The 20,542-nt window shown below is 37.5% G+C and overlaps 2 protein-coding genes across 2 annotated transcripts; one reads left to right on the forward strand and one right to left on the reverse strand.

Moving 5' to 3' along the window:
- The first annotated feature begins 8,941 nt into the window (after positions 1 to 8,941).
- LOC135612789 (GATA transcription factor 6-like) lies at positions 8,942 to 10,705 on the forward strand. Its single transcript, XM_065109460.1, has 2 exons — positions 8,942 to 9,566; positions 9,652 to 10,705. Exons 1-2 carry the CDS (start codon positions 9,276 to 9,278, stop codon positions 10,447 to 10,449), a joined length of 1,089 nt encoding a protein of 362 aa, XP_064965532.1. The 5' UTR covers positions 8,942 to 9,275; the 3' UTR covers positions 10,450 to 10,705.
- A 1,579-nt stretch (positions 10,706 to 12,284) lies between these two features.
- LOC103985716 (SH3 domain-containing protein 2) lies at positions 12,285 to 20,249 on the reverse strand. Its single transcript, XM_009403515.3, has 10 exons — positions 19,996 to 20,249; positions 18,532 to 18,654; positions 18,375 to 18,444; positions 18,072 to 18,223; positions 16,694 to 16,795; positions 15,197 to 15,397; positions 15,045 to 15,107; positions 14,742 to 14,894; positions 14,546 to 14,620; positions 12,285 to 12,647 (listed from the first exon to the last, which is right to left on the reverse strand). The coding sequence occupies exons 1-10, from the start codon at positions 20,053 to 20,055 to the stop codon at positions 12,531 to 12,533; spliced, it is 1,116 nt and encodes a 371-aa protein (XP_009401790.2). The 5' UTR covers positions 20,056 to 20,249; the 3' UTR covers positions 12,285 to 12,530.
- Between the last annotated feature and the right edge of the window lie 293 nt (positions 20,250 to 20,542).

Below are 20,542 nucleotides of genomic sequence, written 5' to 3' on the forward strand. Positions count from 1 at the left end.
CACTAAGTCAGAAAGAGTTGTAATATGTATGACTCACGGCCAGCTCGATATTGGCCTAGAGAGTTACACACATATGGTAGGTATTACGACGAGTAGAGATTCGGATATGAGATATCCGCTGGTGCCCCTATCTTATTAGACATCTAGTAAGCCTTTGAATTATTAAATTAATAGAATGAGAGATTATTGGGTAGAAATCCAATAATTCAATAGGCTTAGTAGTTTGATGAAGATTTAATATCCAATAAAGCAAAAATCATTAGGATTAAGTTGATAGGGGCTTCTATAAATAAGAGGCAACCAAAGGAGCATAGGCTAGACCCTTTTTAGCTATCACCTCCTATTCTCCTCGCTCCCTCTCCTCCTCAACTAACAGTCTCAATTTGGGATGTGTGGACAACAAGAAGAGTCGGCCCCTTCTTAATCACATGGTGTGCATGGAGATGAAGATCATGTAATGATTTGAGGAGTATCTTCATCGCATCTGTCATGTGGATTACCATTAGAGAGGAGAACATCTGACCTCTTTCGTCCTCTCTTATAAATTTATAAGTTTTCAAGAATATACAATCTCTTTAGGTAACACATCTTTCACGTATGCATAGTTTTCGATTTTACGGGTTTTTGCATACAAATCTTCACACGACGATGAGAAACCTTTTTCTTTGGGAAAACTAGAATTTTTGTTTCTATTATTCTGTCATACATATGATACTTTACCTAGGTTTCCTAACATCGGTCCCCATTTTCTAATAGAAGGCTCTCTCTATAAGAGCCAAAGTATGATGAATTTCCAGATGTCCTATCTAAAGGAAATCATAACACTCTTTTAAGAGTTCACATCTCAAAATTATCCACTTGTAGAGTATAAACTCTATTTCATTTGGTGTAAATGAGTCTCTCCTGGATCCAAGATTATTATCTATTGCCTTCTTTAGTCAATTACATCAGGATTACTGCATAGAGATCACTATATAACCCATCTATGATTCTGAAAAGAGAATTATATTACAATTGACTTTTTTGGTCCTCGTCTTCCCATTATATAGCATTCACTAGCTCCACTTTCCTTCTTAATGCATCAACTACAACATTTGCTCTTTTAGGCTTGTACTTTATTATCATATCAAATTCAACTAACAAATCCTATAATCATACTTGCTTTAGAGAAAACTTCTAAATTTAGAAGTAACTTAGCATGATGTTGTTTGTCCTTAGTATAAATTACATTCCAAGAAGGTAGTGTTACAACATTCATAGATAGTAGACTATCATTGTCATCTCCTTCTTATCACTCAATCTCATTAAGATTGAGGCTCTTATAAGCCACCGGGTGACCCTCTTACATGAGGACTCCAATAGCAAAGTCTAAAACATCTATATGAAGTTTGAAATGCTTCCTTTAGTTAGATAATTTGAGCATCGATTCAATGGAGTTGCATGCTTCGAGTACTTAGATATAAAGTGTTAATAATGTTACAAAAAGAGTCAGCACTAAGAGGGGGTGTGAATTAGTGCAGCGGTAAAAATTATGTCGGTTCAAAATTTCGTTACGATTAAATCTGTTTCCGACGAAAAACCGTTTCATAAATGTATTAACTTTGAAAGCATACGAAAGAGCGTAGTGGATATAAAACAAGTAAAGTGGTTTGCAGGAAAGTAAATTGCACAAGAGAAACGCAAACCAGATTTTTATAGTGGTTCGATCGTCGTGACCTACATCCACTATGCCGATTCCTCTTCCATCGAGGCCACCGGTATCCACTATCAGTCTTTTTTCAATGGACGAAGACCAACTATCCTTTTACACCCCTATTCTCCTTTTCACAGGTTTAGGAGACAACCTTTTACAACCCTTTTTTACAAGGTATCCCTCTCACACCTTCCTTAGAACTCTCTCTAAGCTTTGGGAGGAGAGAACTCAACTTTCTAAGGTTTACAACTTTAGAATCATAGGGTTTTACTCAATATTTCTTAGTAATCTATGCAGAAATAGCTAGGGTATTTATAGGCCTCAAATGGATTCAAATTTGGAGTCCAAAATTCAAACCCCCGAAATTTCAGGGTACGGGCGGTACCACCGTCTGCACTGGGCGGTACCACCACTTGCAGCCTGACACTGGGCAGTACCACTGCCCAGACTGGTGATACCACTACCTAGATAGTCTCAGAGACTGAGTATGGGCGATACCACCGCCTGACACAGTCTCGAAGATTATGCCATGATGGTTTTACTTGTTTGGTCACTATTTGGGCCTTCTCTTAGCCCAACACAGTCCAAACTTGGCCCAACTGTCCCCTAATTAGATTGGCCTAATTCTCATCCCTATTATGTGCTAACTATGAATTTTAAGATATTTACTAAGCTAAACAAAGTCCGTAAGTCTAGGTTTCTTCCAACGAGCTTCCGATGATCTCTCGGCAATATTCCAGTGGACTCCCGACAAGCTCCTGGACTTCATGATGATCTTCTTGGCAAGTTTCAATGAGTTTATTTGGCAAGCTCTAGGATTTCTTGGTCAATTTCGACAGAACTTCCGACGAACGTCCAGACTTCCGACGAACTCTCAAACTCCCAACGAAATCACATTCTTGATTCCGGGACTTCATTTTGATTTATGCCTTACTATCGTAGTTAATCTTGCACATGTAAAAACACACTTCGATCTAGACAATTATTAGTAAGCATGAATCATATTGTCCAACATGTCATTGGTCCATCAACGCTTCGTTTGATTCTTCGACGCATCGTCCTCTCTTGCGACCTATTGCCCAATCGGTCAGTTGACCTCCGCAACTCCAATATCCTTAGCATAATTTCCGCTCTTCTTAGCCCGAAGCCTTCTGTCGATACATCATCCGATCCTCCGGTTAGACGTCCAATCTTCTGACATGTTCCACCAACCCAACATGATTCTTCCTGCTTTAATTGTCTCATCTTGATCGAAGCATCCTGCGTTACTCAAAATGAAGATCAATCCATAAACACTTATCAATTGGTTTCATCATCAAAATCCGAGATTCAACAAATAATAGTTGATGAAACCAATGAAGGATTTTAGCTTCAACACTTTCTTTGGTATTTATCACTCCACCATAACCTACATCAGCACCTTCTTTAGTGTTTACCACTTAACCATAGTCTGTACCTTTAACTTATCTATCTAAATAGATCCTCCACTAACTCAGTACCTCAAGAATAGAATTTTCATCTAGGAAAAGGACCACTTCTCCCTTTTCATGAATAGAGTATTCCTCTTGAGAATCTTAAAGATTGTTTGAAGGTGCTCTATATGCTCTTCAAGTATTTAGCTGTAGATGACTACGTATTTATCTAGATACTCCTTGACTAGTTTATTCATGAGTGTATAGAATATAACCAGAGCACTAGTTAAGCCAAAAGGCATCACTAAGAAGTTGAATGCTCTATACTTGGTCATAAAATAGTTTTTTGCTTAGTCGCCTTCAACTATCAACACCTACTAGTACCTCGATTAAAGGTCAAATTTGAAGTATTTTTCCTCGTCCAATTGGTTGAATAAGTTCACAATGAGTGATATGAGATATTTGTTCTTTATCGTTACCTTATTTAAGATTTGAAAGTGATGCATAATCGAATACTCTCATCTTTTTTTTTTTTGGAAGAAAACCGAAGATTCAAATGGTGCTTTAGAACTTCCAAACTGAAGCTTCAAATGGTACTTTAGAACTATGAATAAGACCACTACTTAGTAGTTCATCTAACTACTTCATAAGTTCTACCAACTAAGGAGAAGACATATGGTAGGGAGGTCTCACTAGAGGCCAATTCAATACGATATTCCATGCCTCTAAATAGATGTAGAGTTTTTAGCAACTTGGGTGGCATAACATCCATAAACTTCTTAAAAATATTTGCCACTATAGTAGGTTCTCAAGTACGTTCTATATCAAGTGACTCTAGTTTTACGGTAGCCACAAAAATTAGTTCACATTTGCATGACCCTTTCTTCAATTACAATGTCGATAGTTATTGTAGGTTCTTAGTCCCTTTTCAGAAAATTAAAACCACGCAGAGGTCTTTATCTTCCATTAGACATAGGGAGTTTAGGAATAACATCGACACTATTTTAGTCATATGCATAAACTTCATTCTAAGAATTACTTAGAAGTCGTCCAACGATACCACCATTATATTTATGCTTTTGTTCTATATCCCAATTTTGATAGGGATGCCTTTCATCAACCCAAAGATATATTTTGTCTCTAGGTTCACCAGCTTCATTTGACTTAGACTCTTCTTAAAATTTAACCCTAGTTGCCTTACTTTATGAATAATGATAAAGTTATGGGAAGCACCCGTGTCCACCATTGTATGAGTTGTTTGACTATTATATTTGATGTCTATATACATTAGTTCGTTGTTCTCTACTTTATGTTGCTTTGCTTTTGCGGTCTCTCACACTTAACCCCACTTTGCATTTAGTAAATGTATTGCTCCAATCGGGGGTCATTGTAACTCTTCATCATTGTTATTGGATTCATAATTACTCAAACTAAGGATAATGACCTTGCCCTTCTCCAGTATTGGAGGATAGATAAATGTTATCAGTGTATTGAGTATATGCTTTTGTGGACACTCTCTCACTATATGTAATCCTTTGTACAAGAAGCATTCGTCGGTCTTTAGGGATTTGCCTTCTAAAACTCAGCCCTTTTTTTTTGCTTGGTTACAGACTCCTTCACCAACAAATACTTAAATGGATAATTTTTCAAAGATTGTTTCTACTTTCTCGAGTCTCTTGAGGAAATAAAGTCATAACTCTTTCAACAACTACAATTGACCTATCTAAATTAGTGACATTACATCGATGTAATTCATGTTATGTTCAAGACTTTGATAAAACCTTAGGGCTTTATCTAAAAAAATATACAGTTGTGACTATACACGCTTTCCCTTTAAGATTATTTTCTTTCTATTGATAAAAAATTATAATTAATATAAAAAATTCAATGAGATATCCCCTAGAGTTAATAACCACTCGATTCTAAGCACAATCTCATAGTCCTCCAATGATAGTAAGAAAAAAATCCACGAACAATTCTTGATAATGCATAATAAGTTTTACTTTATAACACTTATTATTATAAATTAAAATTCACCTATTAGCAACCTTTACCTTGAACTTATTACAATGTTCAATGCGATTGCATAGCAACCTTTCTATCTATAAAATTATTGGTACTACCAATATCAATCAAAATAATAACAAATTAATGTTTCAAAAGCCCTTCAACTTTTTAGTTTAAAAATTAGAATAGCCAACTAATGCATGAACAATATGTGTGACAAGTTTAATAATCTTATTATTATTAGTACCTTCATGATCAGAGTTTATAACTTCAATCTCTAGTTCCTCCTCAATTGGTTTAATCATCAAAAGTTTTCTTTGCTTACATCGATGCTCCTTACTTTGCTTTTCATCACGATGCTAGCATGATCCCTTTGCTAATCATTCTTTGAGTTCCTCTTGGATCAATCTTCTAGTATTAAGATTTCGATTAGGAATGGTTGGAGTAGTTGATTTGCTAGTCACCTATTTATTAACACTTCTTATTCGACGATTTTTTATGTTAATTTTTCTTCATGCAATCCCATAAAAGAAATTGCAATTATCATAATGCAAGGTTGGCAAGCCTTAATTTCACAATGAATATTTGAATTATTGAATGTTCCCACCAATTATCTTTCAGACCAATCTTTAACTTGATTTGATAGTCATTCAAATCGACTTTGATACTCTAACATAATAGAAGTCTAGCTAATTTTGGCAAGCTACCCATCAACATTCTTATGTTCGGATAGTCCAAAACGATTAAAAAGTCCTTTCTTAAACTGCTCCCATAAGGAAACTTTATGATAGGTTCTATTCCAATCATACTATTGAATATCATCCCTATCTAATTGGATTAAAGTTATTTTTACTTTAGAATCTTCTAAAGTTTTATGAAAGCGAAAAAATGTATTTGCTCTAGAAATCCAACTGGTCGGATCTTCATCTTCATATCTAGGAAATTCTACTTTCATGCAAGGGTAGCCATTATCATGCTCTTAGTAACCATTTTCTATGACTTCATATCGATCAAGTTGTTTATTTATAGAAGTCAAACTTTTATTTTGTTATTTTTTGTTAAAACTCTTTAGGAGTTTTTTACGGTCTACTCTCAATTTTTTTCTTCCAAGGCTTCAAATTGAGCTTTAATAGAATTGTCAATAGTCATTGTACATGATTATAGATCTACAATTCATAAATTTTATTTTTGATTTTGGGTCAAGGGCATAAGCATTGTTTAGTGTTAATGGTGAAATCATCGTTGGCAACTTAGGTGTCGAGGCCTGTGATAGCGTCAAAGAGGAGATTGAGGGAATGTTGAGGAAACACCGCAAGAACTTTAGGAATGATGAGAAAACATTGTAAGAACTTTGGAAACATTGTTATGATACCATATGATAAAACCCTAGGGTTTTATCTAAGAAAATTGGTAGGGATTTGATCGCTTTGAGGGGATCAACCACTAAGATGGACAAAGGCTTTGAGTTGTATTTGATTACTTAAAAAAAATAACCAAATGTATTACATAAATATAAAGTTATTAATCCTTAACCAACTAGGACTAGAATTTCTAACAAAAATAAAATTAATAATTCCTAATTTACTATATCCAAGGACTCCCAACATAATTAGAAGAAACTCAAAAACTCCTACCATAAATAGGAAAAACTTAATAGGAAAATAAAGATTAATAATAAATCCCTAAAATTAGGACTCCTAAAATTAAGGAATCTTAATAGACTTCAAGCCATCGAAGAAGTTAAACAACTTATTTTTCTTAGACATGTCATGTATGTCCAGTATTAGTGTCAAGAACTGCTTCATATAGTCTCAAATGAAAGTGTTCTAGTAGCATTGTCTCAGTTTTCTTCATGCTACGAACTTAGTGTTCTTAGGTAAGAACTAAGTTCTTAACTCTCGCTTCAAGTTCTCTCATGTGTCCATCCAATACCAACCTTATTAGATCTATTTCCATCAAGTCTGCTATTAGAGTTTTTTTTATCCCCATTCAAATATATGATTGTTAACGAAACTTTGATTTTTTAAAATCATGCCTCATTACTAGAAAGTATTGTTCCATGTCGAACAAAAAGTTCTCGAGCTTTTTCGCATTCTTGGTACTACCATAGTTATGCAACTCGAGTGCTCTCAAGTTTTGTGGCAAAATAACGTGGGTGTTGTTTCCCCCTATATGAAGAGCCCTTATGAGTAGCACAATCCCTATCGTGATGTTTGCTATGACATCTTGTAGGTGTTGCATTGACTCTTTGGTATCTTTCATCAAATACTCAACTCAAGACTTGACCATATCAATCCTAGATTTTGCCTTCTCTTACAAGTTTTCTACCTTAAAGAGTCTTTGTTGGTCTTGTTATAGTTCCTCTAAGCTCACTTCAAGAATATCAAACTGGTTTCTATATCAATAAGTCTCTCCTTGTGACTCTTGTGCTTTCCAATTGGTGATCCAAATTGTAACTTCTCGTGTCATCCTCATTGTTGTGCTCCTCTTAAATGGCTCCAACAACTTGAGAGCGACTTTATACTTGTAGCCACTTGTGGTTGCTTGGGGTAATGGTTCAGTTTCCCCCATCTTGTTCAATTTGTCACGATGCTTCACCATGGTGAGATTATGAACTTTCATTGTTTGCCCAATCGTTTGTCTACTTTGATCCCAAATGTCATAGATTTAGTTGAAATTACCTAACTTGTGGAATAGCCTTGCATTATTTGTTTACAAAGGGTCAGCCTAAATGTAACCTCGCTCAACACTTAAAGGACCTATAAAATAATAAATTAATTAGTTCTAAAAATAAATAATAGATAAGTTTCGATATCTCGTAAAAAATGAAAGCTTTACAAACAATTCAGCAAACACTTAGTTTACAAGAGAGAAAAGATAAAACTAAGACTTTAGAATGTAAACAAATAGTCACAAATCCACAAACAACTACACGATGGGTGACGAGCGCAATGGCAAAAGTACTCATAGGCTTTATATGCAAATTTATGAATACAATCAATGTTCGATACTACCCGAAGCCTCCATCCAATCCTATGACACTCGAGAGATTCTAATGTGTTAAGATAATTGATGTTTCATATCATATATTAGCTTGCAAAAACAGATCATAGTACGTAAAAATTAGATCATTTTGAGATAGTTTTGTCCATTTGGTAAATGGACTTTGCCACTCTGAAAATTATTCATATTTATATTTTTCAAGCAAAAATATATAAAAATAAGATTAAACATGCTATCAAATAAATGTATAAGTAAACAAAAATAATAAACAATCCTTAACGAAGGTATTAAGAGAGCGTAACGAACTTCGATCCTATCCCCGTTTATTCCCTCATCCCATCTCTATTACTAGTGAATCTTCACATGTACTCATACCCATAAGCATAATTAATATATCTATTTTTGTACTCTTTGCTAATAAGCTTTGATGAGTATATTAATAACTTAATTATATAATATATTTTTTATTCAAAAAATATATATAACACAAGTATATAATGTCATTTTATTCAAAAGATATATATTCTTATCGAGATGGGATTTGAAGTGATGTTCAACTAAAACACTTCCACGGATTCATCTAGATACGTGACATGACGTACTTCATATAATAAACGAGGTCAGATGAATTTTACCTTATGGGAGTAATAAATCATTTTGATACCAACATTTACTTTTTAATATAGTTGATGCATAATTTACATTTACTTGTTCTACTTATTCAATCAATCAGTAATTATAGTCTAACAGCGCTTTGAAGACCGCATTGTATTTAAAACCAAATCAGCTGACACGAGTTCTTTTGGCAACGATCGATCAATAAAGAGTAGCGTCAAAAGAGACGGACTGTTGGGAATTGATGGGGCGGCACCCCTTCCTTTTGTTGTCAGGCGTAGAGGCAAAGCATCGAACAGAGGACAGGCGAACGGGAAATGCGGAAGAGATGTAGTAATTGCTGCTGCTGGTAGTAGTGGCAGGGATGAGGCCGGAAGGGATGTACAAACGACAGCGCGCTTGTTTGTAACGCTCACGGGCTTGGGGCGGCCATTCGATGCTCCACCAAACGCTCACCATCTCTTCCTTTTTCTACTCCCTCTTCCTGCCTCTCTTCCTCTCTTCCCCTTTGCCCCCTTTCGTCTTCCCTTGCTCCGGACGTTGGGATGGAGGCCCCGAAGACTTCTTTGCTACAGCAGCAGCAGCCGCAGCAGCAGGGGAGTCACGGGGTTTCGGACGAGGATGTGGCTTGGGCTGTGGGAAATGGAAACTTTTGGGGGGAGGAGTTCTCCGTTGACGACCTCCTTAACCTTGAGTTCATCGAGAACGAGAAGGGAGCAGAGGAGGAGGGGGAGGAAGCGGAGCACAAGGGAACCGAGGACTCCAACTCCGGCTCGCCTTCTCCTTCCTCCTCTTCGTCGCTTTCTTTCCAGCCTCTCTCCGAAATCAGTCTCCCGGTGGGTCCTGTTCTCCATGCCCCCACCAACAGAAGAAAGGAAGATCGATTTTTTGTGACCATTTCTTGTGCTTTGATGTGTTCAGGCGCACGACGCGGAAGAGTTGGAATGGGTTTCTCTCATCATCGACGACTCCCTCCCGGAGTTCTCGTCGTGCCCGGGCGTCGTCCCCTTGCCTTTGGCTCCTCGAAGCCCAGGCGAAACGGAGACCCAGGCCGAGAGCCGCCGCGCGCACACCATCGAAGGTGACTCGTCTGCGAGCCCAACCGTCTGCGTCCTCTCCACCGAAGCCGTGGTGCCGGTCAGGGCCAAGCGGAGCAAGCGCTCCCGGACAGCCGCAGGCTGCTGGTCCGTGTCAAGGCCGCTCCCTTTCGCAGAATCTTCCTCCGACTCCATCACCACCACAACCTCCTCCTCTTGCGCGTCCTCTTTCTCGTCTCCCGCTCAATCTTTCCACCGAGTAACCGACCACCTTTCGGCCGCGGGCGAGAAAAGCATCCTCCTTTGCGGCAGCCTGCCACCGGACAAGCAGCAGAAACCCAACAAGCGCGGCCGAAAGCCCAAGTCACCGCCGTCCGCAGCTGCCTCCAACGAGCGTCGCTGCACCCACTGCGGCGCCCAGAAGACGCCGCAGTGGAGGGCCGGCCCGCTGGGCCCCAAGACCCTCTGCAACGCCTGCGGGGTCCGGTTCAAGTCCGGCCGCCTCCTCCCGGAGTACCGCCCGGCGTGCAGCCCCACGTTCGTCAGCCACGTCCACTCTAACTGCCACCGCAAGGTCCTCGAGATGCGCCGGAAAAAGCAGGCAGCGGCGGCTCCGCCTGTCACCTCCTTCTCGACCCGTTCCACTGGCCCGGCCGAGCCGGTTGACTTATACGTTATGTAGTGCTATCCTTCTCGTGTAACGCTTCTTCTACTCAGCTAGCGGTTTAGCTTTCTGTGTCTTTAAGCAAAGGTGGGGAAGGCATCTCTGCAAGACTACAACTGCTTTCTTGTGAGGGCGAAATGGAGATTTAGACATGGATAGGTAGAGTGGTAGATCGATAGATATCATCTCTGTTCGTATGCAGTGGCTTCTATACCTCACCCTGTTGCGGATTGAGCAGAGATGCTTGCTAATGTGATTGGCTCCGTTACTGCTACATCTGCTTCTGCTAGTGCTTTTTGTTTTGGCTTGTAATGGGTGCGTGGGTTCAGCTACTGCTACTACAGCAGCATCACGTACTTGTTTTACGTGAACAAGTGTACAACATGCGTCTCCTGCTGCCCGTTCCAAGCATCACGTTGATCCCATGACGCAACTTCTCAGCTCATACTCAGAAAGGAGGTGACCCGTCACAGGACACCGATGTTCTGTTGATTGAGTTTTCTTTTATCTGAGGGCTCAAAATTTCGTTGGACCATTTTTAGAAAAATATTTATTATTTTCATGACTTAATTTTGCAAAAAAAAAAAGAAAAAAAATATTTAACCTTTTTAGAGCTTATTTGACGATTAGAATGTGATCGATGGGTCTGTGGAAGGATGGATGCCTCCTCTGGTCTTAGTGGGTTTGGTATATGGAGAAATATGGTGGGTGGAGCGGAGCCAAAGGCAACAACCGATCACATCCTCCCAATGTGAAAATAATGAGATGAATAGAAACGCACCAATTCCCACTACAAACATGTGATCCGGACACCTCCACCTCCTCAATCATTTGGTGGAATTTAAGAGTTATTATTTTTTATTTTTCTCCTAATTTTTGCCACTGTTGAATTTTTCATTTTTTACTTTTTTATTTAATTGATCTTCTTTTTTAGGCCCAACTGGCTTTGCAGAATAGTTGGGACAACAATATCCGAAGACAAAGTTAAAGTGCGTTTGAGACCATCCTTACTATATTATAAATTTTATTCATAATGTTATTTACGTATTCTATATTTTAAAATATATAACTAACTATATTTTATTTTATTTTTAATAATAAATATGAAGTTCTACCGGTTGACTCATGGGCTGCATGTGATATTGACCGTCCATTGAGTCAATGACGTGAAACCGCCTTTTGGTATCTTTGGAGCTTTAATTGCATCCTCATCAACTGATGAATAATAATAATAATAATAATAATTGCAGAGTGTTCTCTTCTGTTTGAGGAAACAGTGTTCTGCTTTCGTTAAAGCTTTCGAAAAGATGGATGCTGGCGTGCCGTAATATTTGCTGCACCAGACCAAAGTAGTAGAATATAATAAGCATCATCGAGTTTGCCTTGAGATATTTCACGTTTGCATTTCCAAGTCATTCTATGGAATCGGATGTCTTTAGTGATCTGTTTACTACCAGTACTGCTACAGCTACTGCTACTACTACTACTACTACTACTACTATTATTATTATTATTATTATTATTATTATTATTATTATTATTATTATTATTATTATTACAATCCTTTTTATCAGAAACAAACGAAACACAGAGGGGGAGAGTTCAAGAAAGAGACATGGTTTGACAATTTCAGAACTCAATCTTTATCTTGGTAGAAGACAAGAATCAATCATAGAGTTTAACTGTTTCATCATGTGTCAATATACATCATACATTGTTGGGAGAATCAAAAGCTGAGAATGGTCATAACTCATGAAAAAAAGGTGAAAAAAATTAAAACTCTATTGGGCGCATCGCAACATTATCCATAGTATAAATGTCTTGCGAAGCAAAGACGGTCATGACAACTCAACTTATAGATAAACAAACAACTTTGTTTCCCTGCATAATCCACCTGATTTTGGACAGATACACAATACATAATCATGTAATCAGTTGACAAAATTGGGCATCAAAATTGACAGATGAAACGTAAGGGGGGAAGAACAAAATAATGAACTGAAGATGCAAATATGACTAGGTTTCAGCTTATGGAAGCCCAAACATTGCAACACCTTACAACACCCAGATGAATAGACCAACCTCCCTGAGCAATATTTTTACAGAATTTGAACGATCTTACTTGCGAGCACACGCTCCCGCCTTTCAATGTATACAGAAGGGAACCAACCTGCTTTTCCTTTGCATTCACCTTCCGCCCAACCATTGTTTGATAGCTGTGAATAAATAAACAGATAAATCTGATGGTAATAAATGAAACCCATTCACTATGGTATGTATGTTTAAACAACAAGAACATGAAACAAAGGCAGATGTGCATATTGCACTCTCCGTCGACTAGCCAACTACTGTTTTGTTGTCGGAAAGAATGAAAATCTGCATTTTCTTATGATGACACGGAACATGTTTGGTAACAATGTTCCAGTGTTTTGTCTGTTAAGACTAAGTCCAATTTTCTAAAATTTTTGGGAGGAACAACTTTCCACCACAAATTTTGAGGAACAAAAATAGAAAAAAAGGAACAAAAACAGAAAATCTGTGGGAATCTAACGGTATACCTTTGAGATTCACCCACAAGCAGTTAGTTTTAGCTTGTACACATTGGCATTGACTGATAAAAGCATGCAGATAGTGTCGATACAGATACTAGTTATATCTGTGCTAATAGTTGATCGATGTCACTCTTATGTAAACTTCATATACTTGTTTCATATGAAAATCAACATACAAATCATCAAAAACTTATAATGGGATCAATTATAAAGCAAAACTTAAAAACAAGGAGGCTACATAAGACAAGTTGACAAGATTCCAAATTCAGCTGTCAACATGATGTCAATGTTTAGACCTCCAGCCAAATTCTCATACGGGTTAAACTATGAACGGGAAATTTTTTTAAATAAAATTTTAAATGTATAGTTAGCTAAAAGGTCTACTCTTTTGGGTACAACTTGAGCTCCTACAGCCAAAACTTTTGTGCTTGGGAAGAATTTATAAGAAAAGAAAACCAGAAACTAACAATCTATGCTCAAGGAAAAATACAATTTATCTTAAAGATACAAATATGTCAATGAGCCGATGGTAAGCTTCCAGATAATCTGAGCTCACAAATTAAGGATTCTCATTTCAAATAAAATTATGCTGCAACAAGACCATTAGTTAAGAAAACTTAATTTGAGGACTTTCTATTCATCATGGAAATCTTTAATCCCAATGAACTTTCCACGAACCATCGAAATGCCAAGGTTTTTAATTTTGATGTGTACCGCCCAGTATGGGCGGTATGTACCGGTCCGAGAGCTTCTTGGCACACGGACTGCCCGCTACTAGGCGATACAAAAGTTTTGATCCCGTATCAAGCAATACGGGACTGTATTGGGCGGTAACAGTCAAAATCTGACCGTTATCGACTTGTACCGAGCGGTAACGATCGAAACCAACCGTAATCGACCTATATCGGGTTTCAAATGGTTAATTTGACCGTTGGAGATAACCTAAAGGGTTTTTAAACCCTTTCCTTCTCCCCTCTTTTAATTGATTTCACTCTCACAATCTCTTAAACTTTCTTAAACTCATTTTCAGTCATAATTTTGCTCTTATTCTCATATTTTTATTCTCCTAAACTCAACAAAGCAACGATTTATGGATTGGATCAAATTTAGGAGGTCTACTCTTTTGAGTACAACTTGAGCTCCTGCAGCCAACACTTTTGTCCTTGGGAAGAATTTATAAGAAAAGAAAACCAGAAACTGACAACCTATGCTCAAGGAAAAATGTAATTCATCTTAAAGATAAAAATAAGTCAATAAGCCGATGGTAAGCTTCCAAATAATCTGAGCTCACAAATTAAATATTCTCATTTCAAATAAAATTATGCTGGAACAAGACCATTAGTTAAGAAAACTTAATTTGAGTACTTTCTATTCATCATGGAAATCTTTAATCCCAATGAACTTTCCGCGAACCATCGAAATACCATATTCTTTTTGCGAAATTTGCATAGGTAAAAACTAGAGATACAGGAGGGAAGAAGAGAGAGAGAGAGAGAGAGAGAGAGACCCCGCGAAGTCAATGTATAACATGGAAGTAGAAAGCATTTGAAGAACTTCTGTACCTTACGTACAACAACATAGTCGCCAACAGAAAGATTAAGCTCCACATCTGTCTCAGCCTGATATGAATGAATTACCTTGCAGTACAAAGAATATACATATATGCACATAAGTCAGGACAGCAAAGCTTTTCAAACTACCTAATGACTGTTATAACACAATTTCATAAGAATTGGACATATATGTCATTTTAATTACCTCAGCTAAAAAGTATTCCACAGATTCTGTTAATCCATCGACAGTTGAGTTTGTAAACATGCCATTGGCTTCTTCGTATGATGGTGGAGGCGGCATAAAGTTTTCTGAGGCTGGACTTGGAGATGCTTCAATTCTTTGACGCTCAGACAGCATCTATGAATCAAATCCATCAGCAGAGTCAAACAAGTTAGTTTGTTTCTCCACCTAGAAAATTTCTATATACAGCTAATGCATGTATAATGTAAATTTGGCAAGAGAAAGAATATATTGATTTGACTAAACAGCAGTGGCTTTCTAGTGTACCTCTGCTTCAAGTTGTTCAAGAATTTGTAGGACCTTCTGATGGTAAGTGCGCTCTGATTCGACCTGTGGAAGGAAAAATTTGCAAGTTAGACATGAAGCAAAGAATAGCAACATGAAATCTAGATAATTGGAGGCATAAATAAAGATAATACCATAGCAATAAGCCGCTGTAAGGTTAATCTTTGTTGTTGGGCTTCCACAGCAGTCATTGCTGCAACAGCTTCCTTACCCAATACTGCCATATTAGATTTTAGTTCTTGTAGCTTGGCTTCAGCAGCTTCTAGCTTTGAAATGTTATCACCACTGCCAACAGTTTCTCTTACTTTAATTTGGCGCTTTGAAACTTCAATTGCCTGTTGGGAATCAAGTATATCTTCAAACAAGGGAGTTTTGTAGATAGACTTTCTGGTGTTACAAAAAAATAAACTTTCTGCTTTAAATAACTATAGCTTTAAGTTCATTAAAATACTTAGAGCTTGAAGTTTGTCCATATTAAGATGGAGAATTACAGCACCAAATGAAGGAAAAGGTCTTGACACAAGGTATATTCAATGAAAACTTCAGCACTAAAATCGCATCCATACGGAGACTCAGTGTGCCTAAAAAACCAACATTTGCCTATTTGATGCCTTCCTGTTAAGATGCTTTTCTCCCAATCACCTAAGAGGCTTATCCTGCCAAGGTGGCCACAACAGTTAAGAAATTGCATGTGGAATATGCAATACACAACCATGGACATCAAATTCGTACCCTAGAATCTTGGTTGCAAGTTGCAAGTTCACAAATTCTTTTAGCCACTTATCTTACATACATCGAGAAAAAAATCATGAAATTGGGTAGGATGAGCATTTTGGCAATTGTTAAGTATACCATTTTCATACCCATTTAAAAAACCTAGTGGTAAGATTTTTGTATTACTAGGTAAGTAAATTGCATATCCATTCTACAAACAGTAGAAGAGGCTCACATATACAATATACAATATGGATTACAATATATATATATATATATATATATATATATATATATATATATATATATATATATATATATATATATACCATCCATCCATGTGTTATGGATTTCAAGAGTCTCCAAATGTAGAGGTTGATTGCATAGATACATGTACTGTGACTGTGTCTACTTCGAAGTCCAGTTGGAAAGAGGAAATGTACATGCATAGATACAGTATCTATTATGCACCATTGCATCACTAAATTCCATGGTGCTTAGTTTAGGATTCAAGCAGTGCATAAATACCCCCATGACATCTCTGTAATTGAATATTGAACTGTTAAAAGATAGAAATACTATGTAGATGAAGTCAAATCATATAGTATGACTATTCAAGAGGTATGAGTGATTGCATGCTAGACCTTTCAAAAAGTTACGTACGATAAAGTAATTTAATCAAAGTAAATGCATAATATTTCCATCTCTTTCAAGAAGTTATGTAATTTCATATTTTTGTTGTATATGTATGAAAATAAATCCAATTGAAAAGTGAAAAAATTGGAGATACAAGTTACAATTCATAAAAACAATACAAGTAACTAAAGAAACCAAGGTTGATCAATAGTGATAAATGCACAGGTGTCTACAGAAAACATCCAATAGAAGCATAATCTACCAGTTTGTAACAGGATTACCTGAGCTTCAGCTTCCTGGCGCACCCTATCATATCTTTGGGCAAGGTGTCGAGCATCTTCCAATGGAGCACCCATTACCATGGCTCTTAGTGGCTCTGCAACCTAGAAAGGAAAGTTTTATTCCAGCATAAGATCATTTGACTGGAAGCATCTAGCAATGCACAAATAGTGTCAGACAGCATTGAATTTATATAACCATCACTAATTCTCAGGAACTCCAATATAGAAAGATCTGCAGAACTTACATATGTGCACAACTACAGAAAATGAGAACTAATTGGCAAATGAAGTAAAATGGAAATACCAGTCTAATGAAGTAAAGAGGGATGCTAAGTAGCCAACTCCCTAATGGCTCCAACAATAAGCATTAAGTCACATGTTCATGGTAAATATGAATTTTCTTTCAGTCTCCATCTTCCAAATTCTCAGCTTCTTTTTACTTGTCACTCATTTGGCACTCAAGGAAGAGACCATTAACGTGCACAGAAGCAGGAAATTCAGATATTTTCCATGTTCTGTTGACTCACCTAAAGTTTAATATAAATTCAAACTATTCGTTGTCCTGAATCTTTAGTATATATCATATTTATATACTTTTAATTACCTTTTGAACAGCTTTGGTTGCTAAACAGCTATCTTGCATCTATTTGGCTATTTGTCATTTACAGTTTTTCAAAGACATTGAGGAAGAGAGAGAAAGAGAGTGAGAGAAAAAATAAAAGTGAATTGCATCCAAAACTACAGCATGTACATAATCAAGAAGTACAATCCATTAGGTGAATTAGAGCTACAAATTGAAATTTAGGTTCAATAAGAGTTAACTATATGAAATCCAAATTGAACCAAGGCGTTGCTCATGTTAAAAGGGAATGATGGACAAGAGACCAAATTGGTCATAATTGTAAATACTATGGAGTTAAAGTGATTACAATAAGGATTTACTAGGCACAAGTAAATTAAAAGGCTTTTGGAATAACCTGAAGTCAAAAACCAATAATAAATGAATACAGTAACCATATTTGGCAACATGTCAAATGTGCTCTATAAAAGGTGCAACGTGTGAGCAGGGATAATTTATGCAAGTAGAAACCAACTATGTGCAAGAAACGAAGAAGGCAAAAGTAGTTATTAGAATGGCTAGTGATAACAAGTCAGATGAATAATCATCAGCCAGTTTGCACAATATCGGATGCAAATTGACAGTCACCTTTACATCCACCACATAAAGAAAAAAGGTAAAAAGCATTACAACTTTAAACAAGAAAAGCAAATATTTTTGGACAGAACTGTATCAATTCTATGACCCAATAATTCCGACAAGATTACTAGAAGAGCATGAAAGTATTGTATAACATGGGGAACAAGTGAATCACAAAACCTGGGAACCAAGAGCTTTCAGTAGATTGCCGCGTTCATTCTCCATTTGTGCACGAGCTCTCGCATAACATAAAGCAGCTTTCGATAGTGTATTCCCACTAGTGCAGGTGTTCTCAACACCATATTTCCTACTATCATCAGATAATTTATTGCCTATGCAATGTGGACTTGATTAGAAACATGATGTATTACTTTAGCAAAAATAGTAGTATGACTATTGTGAAAAATGAACTTTGGCTTTCATGAAAAATAACAATAGATGAACAAGCAGAAGGGAAAACAAACACATAATTAAGAAGACTACCTATTTCAACTTGTTTGGACCCTGTGACGATATATCCTTCCACACCACGCACTATATCCCTTTGAAAATGCTGGAAGAAAATGATCAAGAGGCTTTTACACAAAAAGGTAAGAAAAGACAATGGAGAAGAAGAAAAAAAAAGTAGAGGGCCTTCAACCTTGGCAGCTCGAGTTGATATGTAAAGCTTTTCTAATTTTTGGTGCTGCTGATATTCCGCTGCATCTGAAAATATACTATCAGAACTTCCATATCCACCACCTCCAAATTGCTTGAAAACAGCCTGTAGATGCAACAACTGGAATTAAGATGTTGCTTATATCCACAAATATGATATGATACTTTCAGCAAACATTCCCAATTCATGCAAGCAGATAAATTGCTTATTGTTGAGACATGGAAGAAAGGTGACACATATGTTCAACTTATGAACTAGACCATAGAGAAGTCCAAATAAATGATGCAGTGACCATGAGTCCGTGTACATCATACTTTGCTAAAGGTGTATTCTTCCCTAATCTGTGATGAACTTGGCTACAATAACAGAATGCGAGACTTTCCTTATGTTTGTAAGTGTAGAAAAAAACATATGATTCTTCTAACATCCAGTGTAACACAATAGCCAACTATAGATAATTTACACAGAGTTTTAGTGATCTAAGAAGAGAAACGGGTATTTGCAAATGAGATAAATCAGGGACACAGTCATGAGTCTCCAAAAGAAAAAGAAAACCTAATATGAAATGAAGGTACACAAAGGAAAACTTATGGAATGATGAAAACCTACAAAAAGAGAACAAATAATGTCATCAATTGCCGAGCCCTTGAGAAAATGTCAATATCTAAAAAAGAAGGCAGCTAGGTTGAGCGATCATCAGCAAAAATAGGTCCTAGACAAGTCTAAATAAATGCACAAGCATAATTGCTAAGGTGAATTTTGCAATATAGCACAGACAATAGGAAAGTTTTTGTTGGTCTCCGGGCTCCTGCGTGGAAATAGCAACAAAGCAACAAAGTATCGTTGGCTATTCTCAGTTACGATCCTAGTGACATCATAAGATCAAGGTAAAACAGATATATGTCTCGTTCTTATAAGATTTAGAATCCCTGCAGAGCACAAAAATTATTCAAACATGAATTTTCCAGATCCAATCAGATTTCCATACTTGGGGGTCTTGGAATCATCCGCTATTCTCATTTAGGGTTATCACCAAAATAATTAACGAGTTGCCATTTTCTTGTAATTTTGAAGTCGGAGAAATCATTGTCCATATCGAGCAAAACACAACAGGATGGGCAGCAAGAAACATCAACCGGAACGTCCCTTGATCGTGATCACGGCTCCCGTCAAATTCAAAAAAGGCTACGAGAATCTAACGCCAAAAAGCTCAACAAAAACGGCCATCCTTCAACAGTGTTTGATCGCGTTAACCATGCAATGTAAACAATTTGGTGAAGAACAAATCAACCCCCAAAAAGTAACCTTCTCGAGATTCGCCAATCGGCGCCCTAGATATAGCAAATCAGCTTGAATCGAAACGCAAGCGAGACGAACCAAAGCCAGAACGCCAGACGGCAACAACGAGAGGGGGAGATGAAGAAAGATCCAGGAAGCGTGGATTACCTGCTGCTGCCTGGCGACCTGCTCCCTGAATTTGGAGGCCTGCTTCCTAATAGCCTCCATCCAACACCACGGAGGCGAGCGCCCAAGAAATGGCCCGGAAGTCGATCAAAATCTACACCACGGATGCAGAGGCGGACGAAGACGAGGAGGAAGAGAGGGGGGGCCGAGATCGGAAGCTTATTTTTATTTGTTGGGCAGTTCTAAATCGAATCGGGTTTTATTTAGGCAACGGTAAGTATAGAATTGAATTCAAACATAATAAGAGCCAAATTGGATCATGCGAAGCACCAATTTCTACTTCTCCATTGGTGTGCTTTGCATATAAGGCCTGTCTCATGCTGGGCCACAACTCGGTGGCGTACGGGTCGACCCAACGCGACATGAGTCCTAACTCGGAGCTGCGTTCTCGGACTCGGGCCTCATTGACTAAGCTCGATTCTTGGTGAATTAGGCTAGCTTGGGTAGCCACATAAGCATTCCTGGTGTCTGCTGCAATCACCGTAACTTTTTGAACTCACACTGTAAGGTGATTACATGAATGATATTT

The sequence above is a fragment of the Musa acuminata genome, chromosome BXJ2-5, assembly GCF_036884655.1.
Source record: "Musa acuminata AAA Group cultivar baxijiao chromosome BXJ2-5, Cavendish_Baxijiao_AAA, whole genome shotgun sequence".
NCBI classification, from domain to species: Eukaryota; Viridiplantae; Streptophyta; class Magnoliopsida; order Zingiberales; family Musaceae; genus Musa; species Musa acuminata.